This window comes from Narcine bancroftii, chromosome 3, assembly GCF_036971445.1.
Source record: "Narcine bancroftii isolate sNarBan1 chromosome 3, sNarBan1.hap1, whole genome shotgun sequence".
In the NCBI taxonomy this organism is placed as follows: Eukaryota; Metazoa; Chordata; class Chondrichthyes; order Torpediniformes; family Narcinidae; genus Narcine; species Narcine bancroftii.
In genome coordinates, this window is record NC_091471.1 from 217,542,413 (window position 1) to 217,566,030 (window position 23,618).

General features: G+C 39.9%; 1 protein-coding gene across 1 annotated transcript in view; it reads left to right on the plus strand.

The window, feature by feature from the left end:
• The window catches only part of LOC138758116 (synaptopodin-2-like), a 143,385-nt gene that overhangs the window by 73,838 nt on the left and 45,929 nt on the right, over nt 1–23,618 (plus strand). The window contains exons 2-4 of the mRNA XM_069926599.1: nt 7,367–7,518; nt 10,165–10,979; nt 12,575–14,745. Coding sequence (XP_069782700.1) covers nt 7,367–7,518; nt 10,165–10,979; nt 12,575–14,745 — 3,138 coding nt within the window. The remainder of the gene's footprint in view (nt 1–7,366; nt 7,519–10,164; nt 10,980–12,574; nt 14,746–23,618) is intronic.

The following is a 23,618-nucleotide window of genomic DNA, read 5'->3' on the forward strand; positions in this document are numbered from 1 at the left end:
GTAAGTGGGGCTCAGTCTTTTGGAAAAGCTCAGATTTATCAGCGTGACATTGTGTGAAGCAGGTCATATCTTATCAGAATAAAAATTTATCATTGTGGACGCATCATGAAATTTGTTGTTTTGTGGCAGCATTACAATGCAAATATTGCTATAAAATTACATAAATTAAAATAAATATATTATTGGAGATTTTAATTTGGTAATGGATCCAATTATTGACCATAGTATGATATTATCCAGAACCTTAAACCCACTGTGATGGTACAAAAAATGTGTAAGGTCCTCAGGGTTGCAGATGTTTGACGCTTTATGAATCCCAGTGAGAGGGACTCACTTTTTTTATGCCGTTCATAAAAGATATACAAGGACTGATTTATTTCTTATATTTAAGTCACTTACTCAGTTGGTGTTTCAATATGCAATTGGTAATATAATATCTGATCATGCTTAGGCTTGTCGAGAGACAATACCTCAGTATAAGAGAATACAATCACATAGATGGAGAATGGAGATTTAATTCATCCTTGTTTATAGACTCAAATTTTAGGAAAGTTATGAGACAATAAATCAAAGAGTTTTTAGAGTTAAATACACTCATGGCCTCTTCGGCAGAGATTCATCAGGAAGTCCTAAAAGCAGTTCTGAGGGGATATACTATTCAACATACTTCTCATATTAAAAAAACAGTGATAATCAGAAAACTACAAATTGAATCAGCAAATGTCATCCAAAGACGAGATAATTAACACAGATGAAATATCAATGCAGTCTAATTTTATCCCAGAAAGTAGAAGCTTGGCTTTTTAGGGCAAGACAAAGACAATATGAATTGGAGGAAAATGCTGGCAAGCTTCTGGCAAGATCTATAAAAAAGAGAGAATCAATATCTATCATCCCAGCTATTAGATTTGCAACCGGTGATATTTTGATGAAACCTAAAGATATTAATGATGCAGTTCAAGAGTTTTATAAGGACTTATATATGTCCACCTCCAACTCTAGTGAGGATGAAATTGATAGTTTTCTGAGGTCATTAGTGCAGTGGTTCTCAACCTTTTTCTTTCCACTCACATACCACTTTAACTATTCCCTATGCTATTGGTGCTCTGTGATTAGTAAGAGATTGTTTAAGGTGGGATTGAGTGGGAAGGATGAGAATCACTGCTCTAGACCCAATTGTTACTGAAATATTTTGCTTGAGAAATATTGTAATTGGTTTCATTTCCTTTGGAGTTATGAAACTGTGCACATAATGAGTCAATTAGGTATGATAACAACAGTGATTTTCAACCTTTTTCTTTCCACCCACATACCACCTCAAGCAATCTCTTACTAATCACAGAGCACCTATGGCATAGGGAATAGTTAAAGTGGTATGTGAGTGGAAAGAAAAAGGTTGAGAACCACTGCATTAGGTTACCTAATTTGATGAAAGAACAACAACAATACCTTGATTCTGGTATAACATTGGAAGAACTTATATCAGTGATTAAAATGTTACCTATTGGGAAAGCTGCAGGTCCAGTTGGATTTACTGGATAATTTTTTAAATGCTTTGCGGAGGAGTTAGCTGTTGAATATGTAATATGAGTCTATAGAGCGGGATAATTTACCCCCTACTTTATCACAAGTGCTAAATTTCATTGATTTTAAAAGAGGGTAAAGATCCATTTGAATGGAAATATTATAGACCAATTTCCCTAATTCCAAAAGATGTGAAAATCTTATCAAAGATTCTTACAAACTGTTTAGATACAGTAATAACTTACTTGATACATAATGAACAGGTTGGATTTATTAGGGGCCGCACTCATCTGATAATATCAGGTGTCATGTGAATATTATGTGGTCAGTGGCTTAATAAACAATTACCTACAGCAGCCATTTCACTCGATGCTAAAAAAGGAAGTGATTGGATGGAATGGGGATATTTGTTTAAGCTTCTTCAGTTTTTTTGGATTTGGATCCATCTTTTTTAAAATGGAATAGATTGTTATATAATAACCCTGAGGCAGTGGTTTAAACTAATTTCACCTTATTTTTCACTTAGAAGGAATTCCCACTTTCCCCAATCTTGTTCTGTCTATCTTTGGAGCCCCTGACAGCAGCTATTAGATAGAATGACAACTTTGTGGGGATATCTGTGGGAGGACAGGTTCATAGACTGATGCTTTATGCGATGATATTTCATTACTTGTGTTGGACCCTGGTCAGTCAGTGCCATGTCTTTTGAATATTATTAAGTCTTATTCTAGATTCTCAATGTATAAGGTTAATTGGACAAAATCAGAAGCATTACCTTTGATTGCATATTGCCCTGCATCTGCTTTTTTATCCTGTCCAATTTCTTTGCCCAAAGGGTATACAATATTTAGACCTTAATTTTTCCCCTCAACTGGAGGATTTAGTGAAGGTAAATTTTGAACCATTATTGCAGAAAATTTCATGCAATGTAGATAGATGGTCATCATTGTACTTATCAATGATGGGAAAAGTAAATGCCTTAAAGATGAATAATATTCCAAAGGTTAATTAGCTGTTCCAATCATTACCAGTGCAAATTCCATTAGCATATGATAAAATAATTAAGGCTTTTATTACAATTGCCAGTTGAAAAGGGTGGGGAGGAGGAGTAGGCTTGTCAAAGTTAATGTATTATTATTATACTTTTACTCTCAAGCGTTTAACACATTGGTCTCTCCCTCTGGAGAGAGCACCTCTTTGGTATCATATCGAGTGTTCTGCTCTTCCTCATATCCCTCCATTAAGTTACCTTATGAGACAAGATCTCACCCAACTATATCACTTGTACTGGAATAAGTTAGCCAGATTATTTAAATTTAATTCATATTAGAATGAAAACTCGAATATTTGGATGAATCCGAAGTTGTGTATCTCTGGAGGGAATGGCAAGGGAAATTTATCATTAAATTGGGAGACCTTTATAATGGTGAGAGCTTGAAATCTTTTGATCAATGAATCCAACAGTATGATATCTTTAGGTTGCAATTTTGGAGATATCTTCAACTGCATTATGTGCTACACACATTTGAATGTGGAGAGAATATAGCTGAAAATAAGAGTTTTACAAGGAAAGTGGAAAAAATGATGCAGCAGGTGGACAAAAGATTTAAAGTTATGGATGAAGAAATTAAAGGAAATGAATTTGAAATTCAAAGCATTAAGGGACAAATGAAGAAGGTATAAACTGAAGCGGCTGCAATGAAAGAACAATTAATACAAAAATTTTACATTTTAGAACAAATGAAAGAGAAATATGAAATACCAAATAATAACATTTTTTCATACATCAACTTCAGATATATCTAAAAGGGAAATTAGGTGCGAGTTTAAGACTGTCGGAACAGTCTTAAACTTTGGAAAAGTTTTGGAAAGATTTAAGTACATTATTAGGACAAATTATGAAGATAAAAATACAACAGGATCCGAGAATATTTTTACTTGGTAATATATATGAAGTTTTGAAATTGAAGTTGGATAAATATCAAAAAAATTCTTAATATAGCAACAGAGGTAGCAAAAAATGTGTTACAGTGATGTGGAAAGCAGAAAATTTTATAATGATGGACAGATGAAACATTGAAATACAAAACTGTATACCATTAGAAAAAAATACTTATGATGTAAGGAATCTGATTGGGAATTTTTATAAGATTTTGGAACCATATATGGGATTTGTTCATAAAAACCCATTCACATCACAATAATCAGGAGATACAATAGTTATATTAAGAGAATATGATTAGTGATTAATATATAGTCCAGGTCTTTTCTTTTTTCTTTTGGGGAAAAATATAATTTTTGTATCATCTTGTATTGAACAATGTATTATCCATACATAATTGAATAATTGCTTGGTATTGATACAAGTGATAAATAAAAATTTCAGGAAAACAAATTGAATTCAGACTAGTATAATGGTAGGAACCCAAGTTTTTTTAATACAATAAAAGAAACATCACAATGTCTTAATTTACCTTTAAAATATGTTTATTGATATTTTACAATAACAAGATTGAACTCTATAATAATGAAGTGTGCCACAAGATCAGAACAAAATAGAATAATGATCCAAAGCACACTCAAGACATTAAAATGGTACTGAACAAATAAAGAACAAAAAAGAAAAAAAAATTCAAAACCCCTTTTGCTAAACAAGGTTGAAGATTAACATTAATAAATCCAGGTGGCCCAGTCTTAGAGAGGAACCACACAATGCCAAGATTCCAGTTTAACACTAAATTTTAAGATGATGGTAGCAGTCCAAGAACAAACCCTATATCATTTAAAATTGAATATTTGAGTTATTAACCACATATTTAATTTTTTCAAATTTAAACAAGACATAATATCCCTTATCTATTGTGCATGTGTAGGTGGTGTATTACCTTTCCATTTAATCAAAATTGCTCATCAGGCCATTAATGAAATTAAAGATAAAATATGGAATTGAATTGAAGTTAGTACACTTCACTTTCTCGGAATGTTCCAAAAAAGAGGAATTAAAGGGCTAGGTTCCAATTTTAAATTTAAAACCGCTGATAATGTTTGAAAAATCTCCTTCCAATTTTTTTCTAAGCTAAGGCAGGTCCAAAACATATGAATTAAGGAAGTAAGACCTGTTTTACATTTATCACGTCATGGATTTATATCCGAAGAAAAATTAGACAATTTTAGTTTAGACATATGTGCTCTGTAAAGCACTTTAAATTGTAGCAGACAATATTGAGCACAAAGGAATGTAATGTTAATCCGTTTAAAAACAGAATTCCAAACCTCATTGGAGAGTGAAAGGTTCAAATCCTGCTCTCAAGCATTCTTGATTTTAATTAATGAGGCCTGACTTAAATCAGACAATTTGTCACAAGTTGTAGTTCAAAGAATGTATCAGAATATTCACCTTGGGAATTCCAGGAAAATCAGGGATCTGAGATCGAACAAAGAGTCTAATTTGTAAATATCTAAAAAAAATAAGCGTTAGATCAGTTAAATTATACAACCAATTGTTCAAAAGATGTAAAATTGTAGTCAATAAAAAGGTCTTTAAAACATTCAATATCCAATCTGTGCCAAGTATCTTCATTACAAATAAAAGAAACATCGCAATGTCTCAATTTAAAATTTAAAAATTTACATAGTGAATGGAAGCAGATACAATTCTAGCATTTAAGAGGATAGAATGTTCTTGGTTAGAAATAGAGGGATCTATTTCATGTGCAAGTAGAAGAGATTTAATTTAATTTGGTACAGACATTGTGTGCCAAAGGGGTTTGTTCTGGATTGTTCTAAAGAGGAAGCTGCAGCAAGTGCATGAAGTATTAAAATGGAAGCATTTATATTTATTGAATAAGAATTTTTAATTCAATTTACTGGGGAAACAATAGTATTAACAAGGAATGCAGAGATGGGTAGGAACAGTGGTTTCATGAGAACAGGACTAGAGCCATACTTAATAATGTGCTGCATGGAAGGTAACTGTAAGAGCAGGCAAGGAGTATTATACGAACCTGGTCTGAAGTGGATGCAGCTTTGCTGCGTTGCATTTCCTCACTCTCTCCTTGCTCTCACATCACAGTGGCTTAGTTCCAAATCAGGGCCAAATCAGTTCCAAATCTGTTCTTCTTTCAACCATGTGGCAATTTTTTTCTATTTTAAATTTAAACGTATACCACGGTAACAGAACCTCCTGGCCCTCGATCCCTGCCGCATAAAGACCCAAATGCATTATGAGAGTGGGAACAAGCAAAGTCACAGGGAGAACATAAGAACAAATAGCGCTCGATTTGAAAAGAAGTTGTTGCCACTGTAAAGAACTAATCACTAAGTTAACTGTGCCTCCTGACCACTACACTAACCAAACCCCATAACCACGACACTAACCGTACCCCCAAACTACTATACTAGCCATGCTCCACTACACTAACCGTATCCCCAACCACTACACTAACTATACACCCTAACCACTACACTAATCATGTCTCCTATCTACTACACTAACTGTATCCCTTCACCGCTACACTAACTGTACCCACTAACCACTGCACTAACTGTGTCCTCTAACCACAACTCTAACCGTGACCCCTAACCAGTACAATAACCATCCTGCCCCCTAACCATACAGTAACCATACCCCTTAACCACTATACTAACTGTGACCCCTAACCACGACACTAACCATGCCGCCCTCTAACCACTACATTATCCGTGTCGCCCTAAGGCAATCAAAGTGTCATCTTCAGCGTTGACCAATGCCCCTTACAATAAATGAAAGAGAAGCAACAGAAAGTTCCTTCAGGGTCACTGACCATCCGTGGATTCACTTCCAGTGCTCCGCTGCCTCTGCAGTCATAGAGACTCTTGTTTGATCCATCAGCAACCCCAGATGCAAACTTCTGACACAATCACGAAGCTTTCAGTAGCCAAGGCCCTTTGGGGCACTTCATGCCCTCAGCACACTCTCAAATCCCAGTTCCGTGAATTCCCGACCTCATCATTGATTACCTTCAGATATTGTGGGTCCATCAGCTGTTGAGCCACTCGCGGGTCTGCAGCTGTTGTTACCGTCCTGCAAGGTGATCTCCTCTGCTTCACCTTCTCATGGGGGGTGTTCTTCCCATTTCTGTGCTCGACATAAATGCCGAAGGAGTGGAAATTTCATGATTTTTGGACATCCCATTCATCAGCTGTTGATGTAGGAGATGCAAAAATAAGAGTTCCAGTGGAAGATTCTGCCAAATTTCTTTCTTATTTTTGATTTTTACCTTATTATGTTCTTTCTTTCCTGGTATCAGGTAAAAATTAATAAGGTTAAGCAAATTCAACATATTTTCCATGTGACTGATAGGTATCATTGCATTATTTTGTGTTGTAACACAAAAAGTCCAAGGTGAAGTGTATAATAATGGCCATTACCAACAGAAGATGACAGAAAGAGTGCTGAAAAATGGGATTAGTATAAATAGCATCTTGCTGATGTGTTGAAAGGTCTGTGTTCAATGTCTCAATGAGTTTAATTCGACTTGGACACAAAGAAAGAGAATTTCTTTGTCACCGACCAGACGTTTGTTGGAACAGCTACAAAATGATAGAAACGTGGGGTGTTATTCGATGAAGACTTTTGCAGAACTTCTTAAGGATTAAACCTCACAGTTTGTGCAGTGCTATATGAACTCATGGTCCTTAAAATCTATGATTTATTGATGCCCCATTATAAAGATTTACATGTCGATGGCAATTACAAAATTAATTACAATCACATCAAGTGCAAATGAATGAGTGGTCAGCACATTGATTCCAAGACAACGTTAAAATTGTATGCTTTTCTGTGTATCGGTCCTGTCTTCAGGTGAGGAAAAAGAGTAAAGCCTGCAAATCTGGACTGTGTGAAGGAGACGAACTAATTTCAATCAACAGCAAGTCTTGTTCAGAGTTAACCCATTCGGAAGCCATGCAACTGATCGATGGGACCAGTGGTACGCTGCAAATTCTCATTAAAAGGTAGAGCTACTTGTGCTAAAAATCAACGTATGCATATTTGTTTGCACTTTTGTTATTCAGATCTTGCAATACCCCAACTGGACATTAAAGTACAGGAAACAGCAAAAGGAACTTGACGTGAGTCATGTCACTGACCCATGAGCAGCCGTTACTCTATCTTGGAATTTTCATTAACATTATTGATAGGCTCTATCAATAACCGCAAAGTCGAGAGCAGGGGAATGATAGGCTTTAATAAACACGAAACCTTGGCTGGCCCGGATCCAGGTACAGGAATGCAGAAGGGGGGAGGAAGGTCGACCTTTATGGCCAGGTCATAAGGGTAGGAGACATAGGAGTTGAGTCACTAGTTGGCGGGCCAGCCTCATACATACAACAGCACACAGGTAGGGAATAATGTACAAGGAGAAAATATATCTCTACAATTATGATGTACATTCTTGAAGGAAAATAACTGTCTTACTCCACAGTGTTACATTGGAAAGACTGTTTATGGATTAACACTGTTTTATAGGACAGAAACAGGTCCTTCAGCTCATTAAGTCCTCATTGTCCGTCACAATCTAACCTCATTTTAGATTCCACTCATTGTACAAACACATTAAACAACAAGCAGTAGATGGAGTTAAGATCTATATTTCCAAATAGAATATCCCAGTCTGTAACTCAAAGAAGAAAGTCTGCAGATTGCTGGGGTCAAGTGCAGTACACAAATGTGCTGGAGAAACTCAGCGGGTCACACAGCCACCGCAGGAAGTAAAGGGTCACCAACATTTCGGGCCTGGGGCCATTATCAGGTATAAGCAAAAACAGCCTGGTGCCTGAATAAAAAGATGTGGTAAAGGGAGGAGTGGTGTAAGAGGTGAGGAGAGGAGGGAGGAAGGAGCAGGGAGAGGAGCACAGACTAACAGGTAAGAGGTGGATGCAGATGGGAGATTAGTGGAAATAAAAGCTGAGCTGAAAGGGGAGAGGGACATGCATAGCTCTTTGACATAAGAAAGGGAAAGGGATGGGGAGCTCGAGGAAAGGAGACAGAGGGACTGGGAAAGAGAAAGAGAAATAGAGCAGAAGGGTTTAAACCATTTTTCTTTTCTATCCTCCAACCTGTATCCACCTATGACCTCTGACCTGTTAGCCTGTACACTTGTCCCTGCCTTCCACTTCTCCCACCTCCTCTCACTTTTTCATTCAGGCACCTGTGTGTTTTTATTTATACCCGACAAAGAGCCCAGGCCTGAAATGCTAGTTCTCCTTTACTTCCTGCGGATGCTGCGTGACCTGCTGAGCTTCTCCAGCAGGGTTGCCTATCGCTCTATTATGTCAACTTATTATACATCCAGGCTATTAGATGGGAAACCAAGTTGATCCAAAACATTACAGCCTGTCTTGGACAAGGAAGGAATGATGTAATTCAGTTTATCTAATCTAGATTATCGTTCCTGGCAGTCCTTCACAATGTTGCATTTATAGCAGTGGAATATAGCTGATCATTCCACGTTCTTAGATAGAGGTCAAGTGGCAGTAAATGGGACGTGACTAAAAGAAAATGAGGCTGAGGTGAAAGAACACACAGGCACCGATGTTACAAAATTTAGAAAGGATTGAGATTTGGTGCTTATAAAGATAGAGGGGATCAGTGAAAATTCATAGTTCAGATTTATTCTTTTTTTCCTGGGGGCCAGGCAGAACTTCCACTCATCAGCAATGATAAAAACTGGACTCAAGGTATGCTTGCAAAAGCGAGAAATGCAAACAAAAAGAAATGTAAATGAATTGACTGTGCAATACAGAAAAAAAATAAATATTCAGTATAAAATATGGTGCAAAGAAAGAGTCCTTAAATGAGTCTCTGATTGAGTTTGATGTTGAGAGTCTGTCTCAAAATGCCTACCAACATTAAATCACCATGGATCTGGCCTTTTAATATAATGTATGCAATATAACTGACATGATTGCTTTCATTTTCTTGAAAGTTTAATTCATTTCAGCTGGGCTGATAAAAATGGCTGTAAATCTGAATGACGACTTCCAGAGCCTTTCATCATTCTGAATGTCTGACTCACCAGCACTTCCCTGCTGCAGTTTTAGCCCCTTGGTTTCTATATCTTCAATGTATATTTAGGTAATTAGATTGGAGGCTGTTACTTGATAGTTTGTACAGACTACTGCTGATTTAGTACTCTTAATTTCTGTGTCACTGGTCGAAATACCATCATTTACAATTGCACGATTCTTTCTGACCCAAAACAACACACGTTGTCTGTACATTTTATTGCAAACACTTTGGCCTTTAATCACAAAGGATTTGAGAGTCTGCGGATGATGCAGGAAAAACCTCAGCAGCTCGTAGATCAGCACATTTAACATCATTGGTATCGGAAATTAACAATAAATCCTTAATTAGTAGCAGGGTATATTTGCAACTTGCTGTCAGATCACACTGCAATTCCATCTCAACTGTGCATTTTAGAAACCACTTAGGTTTCATTTAATTCAAGTTGCAAATCTATCCCAATGTTTCTCGCTGCTACAATGTCGCTGCTTATCGAATGTGAACGAAGGTGAAGTTGTAATAAATACTGGTAAAGAATAAAGTGACTTAGATAGGCTTTTATGTTTGGTATTGTATTTTTTTAATACCTTTAGATCCATCGTTGAGCAAGCTGATCAGCCAGTTATGGTAAATGAAGAAACGAGAAACAGAAAAACTGTAGAAACAACACTACAAATCACTAACAGTAAAGCATCGTGCAAGCAGGGCCTTCCCTTTGAACTTTACATCTCAGAGTCTCAGGACGAGGCTTATTATGGAGAGACAGAAAGTGACACAGACATTTCAGGGAAGAAAGAAGAAAAAGCAAAAAAGAGTAGCCCGAGATTTTTTCTGAAAGAATGCACCGGCTCTGGAGAATTACTGCTGAAAGACACCAGCCAGACAGAGCAGACAGGAGCCCAGCATCCAGCCATGGTGGAATTCCAATTGTCCCTTACTCAGAGGGGCCCGGAGACAGCTTCTGTCACAATCACCGGGGTGGATAAAATCAATTCTTCAACCATGGATCAAATCATGCTGGAAAAGAGCATCAAGAATACTGAATTTGCAGCGCCAGAGAGAGATGGAAATGCAGCAGCTCTGATGACCTCTGCTACTATGCCACTCCAGAGCAAGACTGATAAAAAGGTCAAGCTAGCTGATAGTGAGCAGCAAGGGGATTCCTATCAGTCCAGGGTGGAGCTGTTTCTGGATTCCTCTGACAAAGAGCACAGTGGAAGGGAGGCTTCCACGTCTGAAGTTGGCAGTGCCTGTGCTGACTCCCTGGTTGAAGAGAGACGGTCAAAACCCCACAGCACGCCTCTACTCGCCATTGGAATTTCATCAGAGGGGACAGAGCACGGATCAGAAGGGTCGCACTTTGGAAAGGATTTGGCAAGAACCCACAAACACCGTGCAAGGCAAGCCAGTGAGTGCAATTGCTTTGGTAAAATTACGCACAAGTAATTTTGTGCTGTTGATCTCATAATAAGATTGGAGAAGAAATTGTATTAATGTGTTACTTGTGGCATTAAATAGCAACATGTCCAAGCTGCAGACTGATGATGTTTGCAGAAATGAGTTTGACAGACACAAGCAGTTGCAATCAAGGGAGTTATCTGATCCCTTGAAAAAGCAAATCTTTGCTCCAGTGAAAAGAGAGCACAGATTTTTGCCCGTCTTGTATCCTGGAGGTTAACCTTCAATGCTGTAAGGATATTAAGATCTTTTTTTTTTATTACGTCGTTTGATTTTGGCTCATTCTAATGATCATTAAGTGATGATTTCAGTATTACTTATTGAATAGAAAAATAAGAGCTCTTGGCCCTAATTTATAATTCATATTGTTGGCAGGTGATATGCATTAACAATAGTTTTATTTGTTAAAATGTAGTCACTCATTTTAGTGAATGGGTCAGATAAACAATGTAGATATTTTTGTGGACACAGATATCAACCTGATAAATTAAAGCATGGCTCCTTTAACTGTTTGCCTGGGGATTTGGAATAACTCTCAGCTCATTCTTGTACACGATCTGGCGCAATGTTTGTGTTCTATTGCTTAAATGCAGTAGTTTGATACATTTAATTTCTTACACAAGCTTTTTTCTGTTCATTTATTGGACATTCCCTAGATTAGTTGCGATCCTCGGCCCTTTAATTGAATCCACCCAAGTCTTATGAACAAATAGAAACTGAATGTTGCCTTTTGAAGTGATTGCCCAAGTTCTATAAATGTCTAGTTTTATTCCACTGTACAAATGTGGTTTCCAACACATTTTAAAATGGGATAATCTCAAATAGCTGCAAGAGATAAACATTGAAAGCAAGTGTTGTTTTGAGAAAATTCAATTAATAAATAGAACACTGAACAATAGTCATAACTAGGAATCATAAAGCAAAACGCTGTAAATTCTTTCTCTGATGTATAAGCCACTTGCTCTTTCAAAGGAACTGCATACATGCAGGCTATTTTTAATACCTAACATCTATATTTAAAACATAGAATTTAAAGCGTAATATAAATTGATGCAATGCAAATCTACTTGTAGGTTAAAGGAGTTTAATGTATCATTGATCTCTAATATTCCACATTATGCCACAATTCCGAGTATATGTATAATTAAAAGGCATTCTCTGGGCTATTCAAGAGTATAGTTTTCCTTTTAAATCTCTGATATAGTGTGGCATAATAGTAATTCAAAGATATTTAAATGATATAATATAAGTTTGGTGGGAAATTTACTCAAAGAACAATATTTCCTTTTGAAATGCACAGTTAACACTTCACATTTCTATAAAATCTTATAAGCAGATTAGTATTTAAATTATAGAGTAGCTTTTAAAACAAAAATTCCAGGTGATATTCATGTTGATCGCTAAATACTAGTGTTGGTTTATTGGACAATTCAGTCAATCATGTAGAAATTAATATTCATTTTCAAATTATTTCAATCCAGATATCTTTGATTGACATATGCTTTGTGCAATTTTGAGAGCTTGTGTTTGATGTGTTTCCAACAGAAATTCGTCGGAGTGAAAGCCTGTCAGAAAAACAGGTGAAGGAAGCCAAGTCAAAGTGCAAAAGCATTGCCCTGCTCTTGACGGCAACCCCAACTCCCAGTTCTAAGGGGGTGTTGATGTTTAAGAAGCGTCGCCAGAGGGCGAAAAAGTATACCTTGGTCAGCTACGGCACTGGGGAGTTTGATCCTGACGACGATCAAGAGGACTCCATAGAATTCACATTGGTACCTACCAGTGATTCTGATCTGGATGAGGATTTTTGTGCTGATGTCAACTCAGCCCAGGTTGTGACATTTGATTGGGATACGGGTCTAGTGGAAGTTGAGAAGAAGGAGAAGAGTGAGGAGGACATGCAGAGGTTGCCAGATACCAAGGGCAAAGGTGCCCTGTTGTTTGCCAAGAGGAGGCAGAGGATTGACCAGTACACAGCTGAGCAAGAAGAAATGAGGAGATCAGGAGCATCCGAAACTGCCTCTGCTCAACCTGTAAACGCGGAGAATTATTACCAAACCAGTAAAAGCAATTTCATCAACTCATCAGTCACAATTCAAAATCATACCACTGAAAATTATGTTGATGGAAATAAGCTACGAGGAATTGATAATGCCAGAGGAAGGTCCAAAATGGTTGTTCAGAATATGAAGGCCCCTGAAGACAATAGAACAGGGACGACAAACAGAACAGCTACTCCATTCCCTGGTGCGTCCAACCAAGCTGCAGCTCCTTTCTCTCCCTCAGGAAAGGTGGCCAGCTCTCTCGCAGATTTGCCTCCCCCGCCCACCTATTCTTCCATCTGCACACCATCAGCTGACAATATCTACCGCGTTGCTTCTCCTCCTTTGGCTACCGCTGCTCAACCGGGCATATGGTCTCCCACGGGAAGTGAGCAAATAGCGTCAAGGGATGAGAGGATCTGTGTGCCTGCAATAAGAACAGGAATTCTGCAAGATGCGAGGAAGCGGAACATCACCAAGCCAATGTTCACTTTTATTGACCACCCTAAGGTAGCTCCAAATCCAGAACTGCTTTCCATGGTCAAAGGTAAGACAGACAGACGTAGAGGAAGAGATCAGCCTGGTGGAGGCTTTGAGTCAGGACCTGAGGAAGATTACCTTAGTTTAGGTGCAGAAGCATCAAATTTTTTGCAGACCCCCACTGTAAAGCAGAAGACACCTCCTCCAGTTGCACCAAAGCCGTCTGTTAAGAGCCCTCCATCTGGGGCAACCCCAGTGTTACCTCCATTGTCATCTGCAGAAGTAGTCCATGTTCAAGCTTCAGTCAAACCTTCTGAAAACGCTAATCAGATGCCAGTAAAGTCACATTCAGAGCAGCCTGTTAATACATGGTACCAGCCCCAAGTTGCTGTTCACCAATTTACATCTTCGGCAAGATCCCGATCAGTTACATCAGCACATTCACATGCTTCGAAAACCCCTCCCACGACTCCCATAGCCAATTCTGCAGCGGCTGGTGGTATGGGTCCAGCCTATGAAATGCCAGCTTTGAAAGGTAAAGGAGCACAATTATTTGCAAGAAGGCAGTCTCGAATGGAGAAATTCATAGTAGACTCATCAACCATCAAGGCCAGACAAGCACGAGCAGCATCCCCTACCCCTTCCTTGCCAGCATCTTGGAAGTATTCATCTAACATAAGAGCTCCTCCCCCTTTGGCTTACAATCCTATCCACTCTCCATCTTATCCTCCTGGTATTGCAAAAGCACAAGTACAATCTGCAGCTTCATCTCAGTCAAATAAAGGCTCAAAAGGTAAAGCTGCCAAAAAACCTCTCAATTCTCTGGATGTCATGAAGCACCAGCCTTATCAAATTAGTGCATCTTTATTCACTTTCTCCTCCACTCCTGATGCTAAGGCACCTCTACTCACAAGCTCGCCACCTTCTCTGCAGTCTGTAAAGCCTGATCCTGTTCCACTTCAACCAGTTAATGCCACTTATCCTGTTTCTAAGAGTGTCTCATCTGTGCCAACAGGACCACCTTTCAACCAAGCCAGTACAGCTTCTGCTGACGAAGAGTATACCCATTCTTCTGGGAGGAATGCCCTTGTGCCTTCAAGTTATGCATCCTACCCAAAGCAAGAATCCTCAGCTCTCTCATTTGCTATGGCACCGAGACCCAAGTTTTCAGCAAGGAAATCTGGAGTTACAGCGCAGGTGTGGAAACCCTCCACCATAGTAGAGTAATGTGATTGTTGCAAGACAACATTCATTTTTCTTTGTGGGATTTATATTTTATTTTGCTCTGAGGTAGGACTGCAGCTATTGGCAGTTTAAAGACTTGTATTATTTTCTGCCATCTAATAGAAAATTTACTAATCCCTGTTTTAATTCCTGCTGTTTTGTGGGGGGGGGGGGGGGGGGAAGATGTTCAACAGTAAGATGCTTAAAACATCTTTTTCATCGAAATTGAATATAAATCATCCTGACCCCTTTTGGGTTTTTTTTAAAACCATCTTCCTTTCAAATAAAGGGACAGGCAGAAAATACCAGTAATTCCAGTCCAGAAATAGATGACCTTAAAAAAGCAATGGCAGCATGATGTAAAAGGAGACATAAATGATCAAGTCGAAATCAAAAGCAATAGGCCATGGGCAAGTCTGCATCCCTAATGTAAAACGTTCCGAGCCAAGTGAAAGAATGAGAAAGGAAGAATGATCTGAAACATGCAAGTTAATTTGATGAAGAGATGCTCGAACTGTATGACCTGATAAAACTATCTGGCATTCAGTAGAGAATAAAAAGGTATTTGGGAAAGTCGACATTGGTTGGTGATGTGATACTAGGATAGAATCCCTGGTCTCCTTTACAAATCCTGGGGCTCTCACTGCAACAACTGGAACCTTCTTGATAGATAACAAAAGAGCTGGGAACCAGAGAGCCAGTTAAACCAGCTCAGGTGTTGCTTTGGACAAGGTATTTTCTTTGTATGCAACAATGTGTAAGGATTGAAGGCTTTCGTACTAATCTGAATGGATTACCTACCATGTCAGGAATGCCTTAGAATATCACTTCCATTAATGCACTTCACCTTTCTGCTCTAAGGCTTCATTTTGGTTTCACTGATGTCTTTTCCTTTGTTGTATTTTGTCTGTTTTCATTTCTGCTGTTTTTATAAGTTGCAAATTATAAGGTTATGGTATCGTCCAAATAAATAGCAGTGTAAATTGTGAAACTAAATTAAGGGTCAATGTTTTATTTTTGGCCAAGGCATCACACATTTTGGCTTTAATTCCACGGCAATCTACACATTCAGTTACTTACATATAGAGGTTCTTTTTTGTTGATGAATGATACCGATAGCCTGTATCTTGTGACTTTCTTTAATTTCTTCTGTCATGTACTTGTATCCTTCTCCATTTTACTATTAAAATCCCAATTTTCTGTTTATAAATTCATTTACTTTCAATTCTTTATCTTATTTCCTTGCATGGGCAAGACTTTGGTATTTATGGAAAATACATGCCCAAATAATAAGTTACAGAAAGTAAGCGCACAATGGTAGCAAGAGCCAGCTAACTACCTTGACCATTAGACAAGATTTCATAAATAAGCTGGCATGGAGACTGCAATGGGAATTATAAACTAACCACCACATTGCCTTCTGCAGCACATCCTGTCCGTCTGATGATGCATTCCCCTGCTGATAAATTGGCAGCACAGCCAACTAATGATATTAGTTGACAGCTGGGTCTTGTCAGTCACACAGAAATGCATTCAGCATCTAATTACAATTAGTCTCATGTGCAAAGAAAAATAGGAAGTGAGGAATTATTTAAAGAGCAGTGTAAAGCACATTAATAAGCCAACAAGAGTAATAAAGCACATTTCTTTTGACCAAAATATATTCAAAACTTGAATACAAGCTATTATATAATCACTATTATGAAAAGCAGCGTGGGTGGCGTAGCGGTTAGTGCAACACCATTATAGTGCCAGCAAGCGGGACCCTGTTTCAAATCCCGTGCTGTCTGTCAGGAGTTTGTTCGCTCTTCCTGTGCCTGAGTGGATTTTCCCCGGGGGCTCTGGTTTCCTCCCACTGTTCAAAACGTACCGGGGGTGTGGGTTAATTGGGTGTAATTGGGCGGCACAGGGTCGTGGGCCGAAATGATCTGTTACCATGCTGTATGTCTAAATATATATTTAACGTATATAAAATTTGAAAGCTTGCAGTAAAAATAACTTTTGATCTGTGACTTAATGTGCATTTACCAATACTTAGGTGAGATCTTCCCTTCTGAAGCAGTTTTAATTAAGGTGGCAAGTTGGAAATTAAACCTCATAGATCAAAATAAGCACAATTATTATGTGACTTTCAAATATAATATATCCTCTTTCCAGCAGTCTGGGAATTTTTATAGTTTTTTTGAAGAACGTTGTTTTAAAATATTGTTTTATTTTAAGTTTTTTTTAAATTTTTGTGTTCAGAAAAGTAAGCTGTACCATTATAGCTGAGATAGTAACAAACAGTTTAAAAAAATATTTAGACATACAGCACAGTAACAAGCCCTTCCGGCCATGATCTCATGCCACCCAAATACCTCAATTAATCTACAACCTCCTTACATTTTGAAGGGTGGGAGGTAAAACCGAAGCACTGGGAGGAAACTCACACAGACATGGGAGGAAAGTAGGAACTCCTTGCAGACAGTGTCAGATTCAAACCCTGTTCTCTGGCCCTATAATAGCATTACGCTAACCATGATGCCCAATGCAGAGAAAAGGATCACTTGGCTGAACGCAAACTCATATATCTTCTTGTTATCCTCTAATCTGCTACTGAGAACAAAATCATTTATCTTCTGCTGAGGGCACAAGGTGAAACGTGAAGTAACAGAGCAGATGGGAATGCAGTGATGCCAATCGAATGGCTCCTTCAACATTTGTAAATCAATGTTAGCTTTAGTTACTTGCCCAGCTAAAATTCAGTAATAGTTAGATTCAACAGAATCATAGAGTCAAACAGCCATACACCATGGAACAGGCCCTGTCTGGTCAACCCATCCAGGCCCACCCAGTTGAATTCAGGTAGGTCCCATTTACCTGCATTTGGCCCATAACCTTCTAAACCCCTTCTCTCCATATATCTGCTCATATGAAATTGTACCTGCTTCTTTTGACAGCTCCTTCCAGATATGGATTACCCGCTAATAAAACATTGCCCTGAGACTCAGTTTTGATTTTTGCCTTTCCACCTTAAACCTATGCCCTCTAGTTCTAGAATCACCCACCATGAAGGGAAAAAGACTGCCATCATCCATTTTAAGATTTTACATATTGCGACAAAGTCAACACTTGGCCTCCAGAGAATAATGACCCAAGATAGAACGATGTTGTGCCAACCTATGTAAACCTACTCCAAGTCCCTCCTTTCCAGCTCATAACCCTCCATTCTTTCTTACATTCATGTGCCTACCTAAAAGTCTTTTGCTTTCCACCATGACCTCCAGCCATGCATTCTACCTCACTGTGCAAAAATACTGTCTCCCCTAAACTTTCCTCCACTCACCTTAGACAGATGTCCTCTGATATTGGGCATTGCCACCCTGGGAAAAAGGTGCTGGCTGTCCACTCTACCCATTCCTCTCAAAATTTGAAACACTTCTATTAAGTCACCTCTCATCCTCCATTGCTTCAAGGAGAAAATCCCTAGCTCACTCGAACATTCCTCATTAGATATGTTCTCTAGTCCAGGCAACATCCTGGTAAATCTCTTCTGCACCCTCTCTAAGCTACCTCATCCTTCCTAGAACAGATATAAGTTAAGGGTGCAAGGTGAGATGTTTAAAGGGACCTTATTCACTCAGGGAGTGGTGAGAGTGTGGAACAAGCTGAGAGGGTGAATGTGAGCTCAATGCTGATTAAAGAAAAACTTGGATATGTACATGGATGGGAATGGTAAGGAGGACTATGGGTCCTGTTGGTGATTAATGCTGCTAGGCAGAATAACAGTTCAGTACAGGCTAGATGGGTGAAGGGCCTGTTTCTGTGATGTCATGTTCTATGGTTCAATGAACACAATACTTCAAGTATGGAGTAACCAGAATTTTATAGAACCTGATGGCTCATTTTAAAAAAATATTTTATTTTAATTTTTCCAAGACATCATTACAGACATCATACAAATAGTTTTTTTTTAAATTTCAGAGTCTCATATGATTTTGCCTGCCTCACAGCTCTTGAGTTATTGAGTGACCAGTAAATTTCCTTTGGACATGCAGCCTGGTGACAGGCCCTTGCAGCCCAGGTCCCCGTGCTGTCCAAATGCACTACTTAACCTAGAAACCTACATTTCTGGAAGATCATCCTGGAGAAACCCTTCTGCATTCTTTGAATGACATCCTTCCCATAGCGAGCTGACCCAAACTGCGCACATGATGCTCTGCCCACATCAATGAGAGGCATCTCCCAGTGGCTGGCCACCCATTTCAATTCTGTGCCCCACTCCCGGGCTGACATGTCTGTCCATGGCCTCGTGCCCTGCCAAACCAAGACCATCCATAAACTGGAGGAGCAACACCTCATATTCCATCTGGGCAATCTCCAACTGGATGGCATTAACATCAATTTCTCCGGTTTCTGCTAGACTACTACCTGTCCTCTCTCTCTTCCCTATCCCTCTGTATCCTTTCCTTCAGCATTCCGCCTCTCCATTCACAGAGTAATCCCCCCCCCCGCCTGTTTGCTGGTGTGTCCTGCCTCCCCACCTATTGCCTTCTGTATGTAGGCCTGTTCTCCCCCTGGCCCTCCCACCCTACTATTTTATTCAGGTGCCTGTTTACATTTTGGTCATACCTTGACGAAGGTCTCAAGCCCAAAACATTGGTTATGTCTCTTTGTTTTTGCATAGAATACATTATTTCAAGTATGGTCTTACCAATGATTTCAACAGCTGTATTGTGAGGCCCTAACTTTTGTATTCAATACCCACTCCAACCTCTCATGGTCCCAATGAAGGCAAGCATTTTAAAAGCTTTCTTCATCACCTTAAGTTGCACGTTCAGAAAACTATGCACCTGTATTCATTGGTCTGCTCTTCTCTGACACTCTCCAGGATTCTGCCTTTTACTGTACAGGTCCTGCACTGGTCTGACTTACCAAACAGAAGCAGCTCACACTTATCAGAGTTAAGTTTCATTTGCCATTATTTGGCTCATCTTCTCAACTGATCTTGATCGTGTGGTAAATTTAAAGATTCTTCTTCCAATACACCACCAATTTTGAAGTCATCTGCAAGCTTGTCAACTACATTGGCATTTAGATCATGAATATAGATAACAAGCAACAGTGAACCCAGCACCGATCTCTGTGGCGGACCAATGGCTACAGGCCTCCAATCAACAATCAACCCTCCAGCAATATCCTTCTTTTGAGCCACTTTTGAATCCAATTGGCCAGTTTACCTTGGATCCCATGTGATCCAACCCAGCCAATCTCAACCTGTTAATAGCTATGGCTCCCCTAGGAGTCTCCTCAAGGTTTATGGGCCCCCTTCCCTCTGAAGCAGATAAATTTTGGTTTCTTCTATACTTCACTCTGACTGACTGCATAATAAAACACAAAAGGTATTTATGTTTCATGAGGTGAAAAGAAAACAAGGCTTTTACTTAAGTGTGGCTCCTAGGAGGGTTGTAGGGCCCTCATTGAAAATGGCTGCTCTAACCTTCCAAACCTGTCAACACACAGTACCTTGTCAACATAAATGAAAATATTGTCAAACTGTAGCAGGCCGAGCGACTGTGCGGTTAGACGGGCCGAATTGCTGCCCCAGTTGTCTGCCTCAAAATGGCACAGGTCCCCCTTCACTCCCGAGGAGAAGCCTGCAGTTAGAGTGAAGGGGGACCCGCGCCATTTTGAGTCGGACGACTGGGGCAGCGATTTGGCCCATCTAACTGAGCAGCCACTCAGCCCGCAACAAAACTATTAATTCTGAACTATGTTTCTGGACATTTAGTTTCTGGACATATCTGAAACAGCCCTATATTAACAAAGCTCAATAAATTCCCAGGATCAGATGAGGTGTAGCCTGGGGGGCCACAGGAAGTAAAAGTTGTGATAGCCAGGGCAATGATGGAGGTATTTGTTAGCCACAATTGGGATGTCAGGAAGCTGGAAGGTAGCTAACATTTATTTTAGAAACCCACCAGAGATAAGTCACCTACCTACAAGGGTTTAGGTATATTTGGAAGCTGGTGGGCTGATCAGTGATATCCAAGTGGAACAACAAAGTCTGCAGACACTGTGATTGTAGTAAATACGCAAAAATGCTGGAGGAACTCAATAGGTCACGCAGCATCCATAAGGGGTGAAGGTATATAGCCAGCATTTCAGACCTGAGCCTTTGATCAATGTATGAGCAAACAGCAGGCAGGCACCTGGGGGAGGAGGGAGGAAAGAGCAGGGGTTGGAGCACAGACCAACCTGCAGAGGCTTTAATTGGGCATGGATAGGAGACAGGAGAGGGAAGGTGAGAGTTGATCGGGGGGAAGGGGTGGCTCTGAGAATGCAGAGCTGGAGGAAAGGAAACAGAGGGAAAAGGGGAGAGACAGAACTAAAGGAAAGGAGAAACAGGGATAAAAAGGGAGAGGTGGTTGGGGGCAGAGTTAATGGAAACCGGAAAAGTCAATATTAATGCCATCTGGAGGGTACCCAGACTGGATATGAAGTGTTGTTCCTCTAATTTGAGACCATGGACAGGCATATCATCAAAGAAATGGGATGGAGAATTGAAATGGGTGGCCAATGGAAGATCCATGTAATTGTAGTGGACAGAACAAAAATGCACAATGAAGTGATCTGCCAGTCCATGTCCAGTTTTCTGATGTAGAGGGGCCCACAGCAGGAGCACCAGATGCAGTAGGTGACCCCACCAGATTCACAAGTGAAAGTTGCTTCACTTGCAAGGACTGTTTTGGGGCTCCGAATGGCGGTGAGGGAGGCGCAAGTGGAGCATCTCCTTCAGTCAAAGAGGACGATTGGTGGGGAGGGAGGAGTGGACCAGGGAATCTCAGTGGGAATGATCCCTGCAGGAGAGGGGAGGAGAGGAGAGGAGAAGGTGTGTCTGGTGGTGGGATAATGTAGTAAGTTGCAGAAATGGCAGAGCAGATATGTTGGATGGGGAGGCTACTGGGGTGGTAGCTGAAGACAAGGGGAATCCTGTCCTTATTGTGTGTGGAGGTGCAGGAAACCAGCATAGATGTGCGAGTAATGGAGGATATGCGGGCGAAGGCTGAGTTGATGATAGTGGAGGAAAAGCCACATTTTTAAAAGAAGGATGACATCTCAGATAATCTCATATGGAAGACCTCATCCTGGGAGCAGATGTGATGGCGACCAAAGAATTATTAAAGTGGAATGGAATCTTTATAGGGGTCAGAGTGTGAAGAGGTGTTGTCGAGGCAGCTGTGGGAGTAGGTGAACTTATAGAAAAGTTCTATTAAGAGTTTTTTCTCCTGAGATGGAGACAAAGAGATTGAGAAAAGGGAGAGTTTTGCTAGAGATGGACCAAGTAAATTTGAGGTTGGGGTGGAAGTTGCAACAAAGTGGGTAATATTGACAAGCTCATCATGGGTGCATGGGGTAGCACCACGTGAAGCAGTGGAAGAGTTGCTCTTTCGAAGGAACTGCCTAATGCAGGCCATTTTTAATACCTAACATCTATATTTAAAACATAGAATTTAAAGCAAAATATAAATTGATGCAATGCAAATCTACTTAAAGGTTAAAGGAGTTTAATGTTTCTTTGTTCTCTAATATTCCACATTATGCCACAATTCCGAGTATATGTATAATTAAAAGGCATTCTCTGGGATATTCAAGAGTATATTTTTCCTTTTAAATCTCTGATATAGTGTGGCATAATAGTAATTCAAAGATATTTAAATAGTATAATATTAGTTTGCTGGGAAATTTACTCAAAGAAGAATATTAACAATTCATATTTGTATAAAATCTTACAAGCAGCTTTGAGCCCTTCAATATGGAGGATGGAGGTGCATGGTGATGTCAAATCAAGTCAATTTTATTTATCGTTCATGCCATGTTCGCATGGTAAAGACAAGAAAACGTTTCTCCAGGACCATGGAGCATATTTACATAGATATAAGTTAGGAAAGCAGTGAACACATTAAAATATTAAGACCTATACACTAAACATCCATGGCCCACAATCCACATCTGTACTGGGAGTTCAGGAGCCTAATGCCTTGGGGGAAAAATCTGTTTCCTTCTCTGGATATAAGAGCTCGAGTGCTATGGTACCTCCTCCCAGATGGCAGATGCGGGTTATGTGGAGTCTTTCGCAATGCTTATTGCTTTCCACCTGCATCTAGTGTAGAAGGTGTCCTTCATGCTGGGAAGAGGTTCCCCAATGATCTTTCCTGCTGACTTCACAATCCTCTGCAGGGTCTTGTGGTCCCAGGTTGTACAGCTTACAGTTGTACAGGATGTTCTCAAAACATCCTCTGTAGAATGTAGTGAGGATGGACGATGGGAGATGGACTTTCCATTGCCTTGGAGAGAAGTAGAGGCACTGCTGGGCTTTCCTGGCTATGGAGCTGCTGTTAAGGGGCCAGGTGAGATTCTCTGCTGGGTGCACTCCGAGGAACTTGATACTCTTGACAACCTCAATGGCGGAGCCGTCAATGGTCACTGGAGCGTGATCTCCCTGGGCCCTCCTGAAGTCGACAACCATCTCTTTTGGTTTTTTTTTTAATGTTCAGATGCAGGTTGTTTGCTCTCCACCAGTTTGTTAGTGTCTGCGCCTCGTCTCTGTTTGCTGCCTCCTCATTCTTATTGATAAGGTCCACCACTGTTGTGTTGTCAGCGAACGTGATGATGTGGTTGGAGCTATGGAGCTATGTTTGGAGCTATGTTGGTCAGCAGAGTAAATAGCAGTGGACCAAGCACACTCAGTGTGATGGTCTTGCAGGTGCTGTTTCTGATCCGGACTGCTGAGGTCTCCCCATCAGGAAGTCGAGAATCTAATTCCAGAGGGAGGTGTTTGGTCCCCGCGGGCTCATGTTGGGACT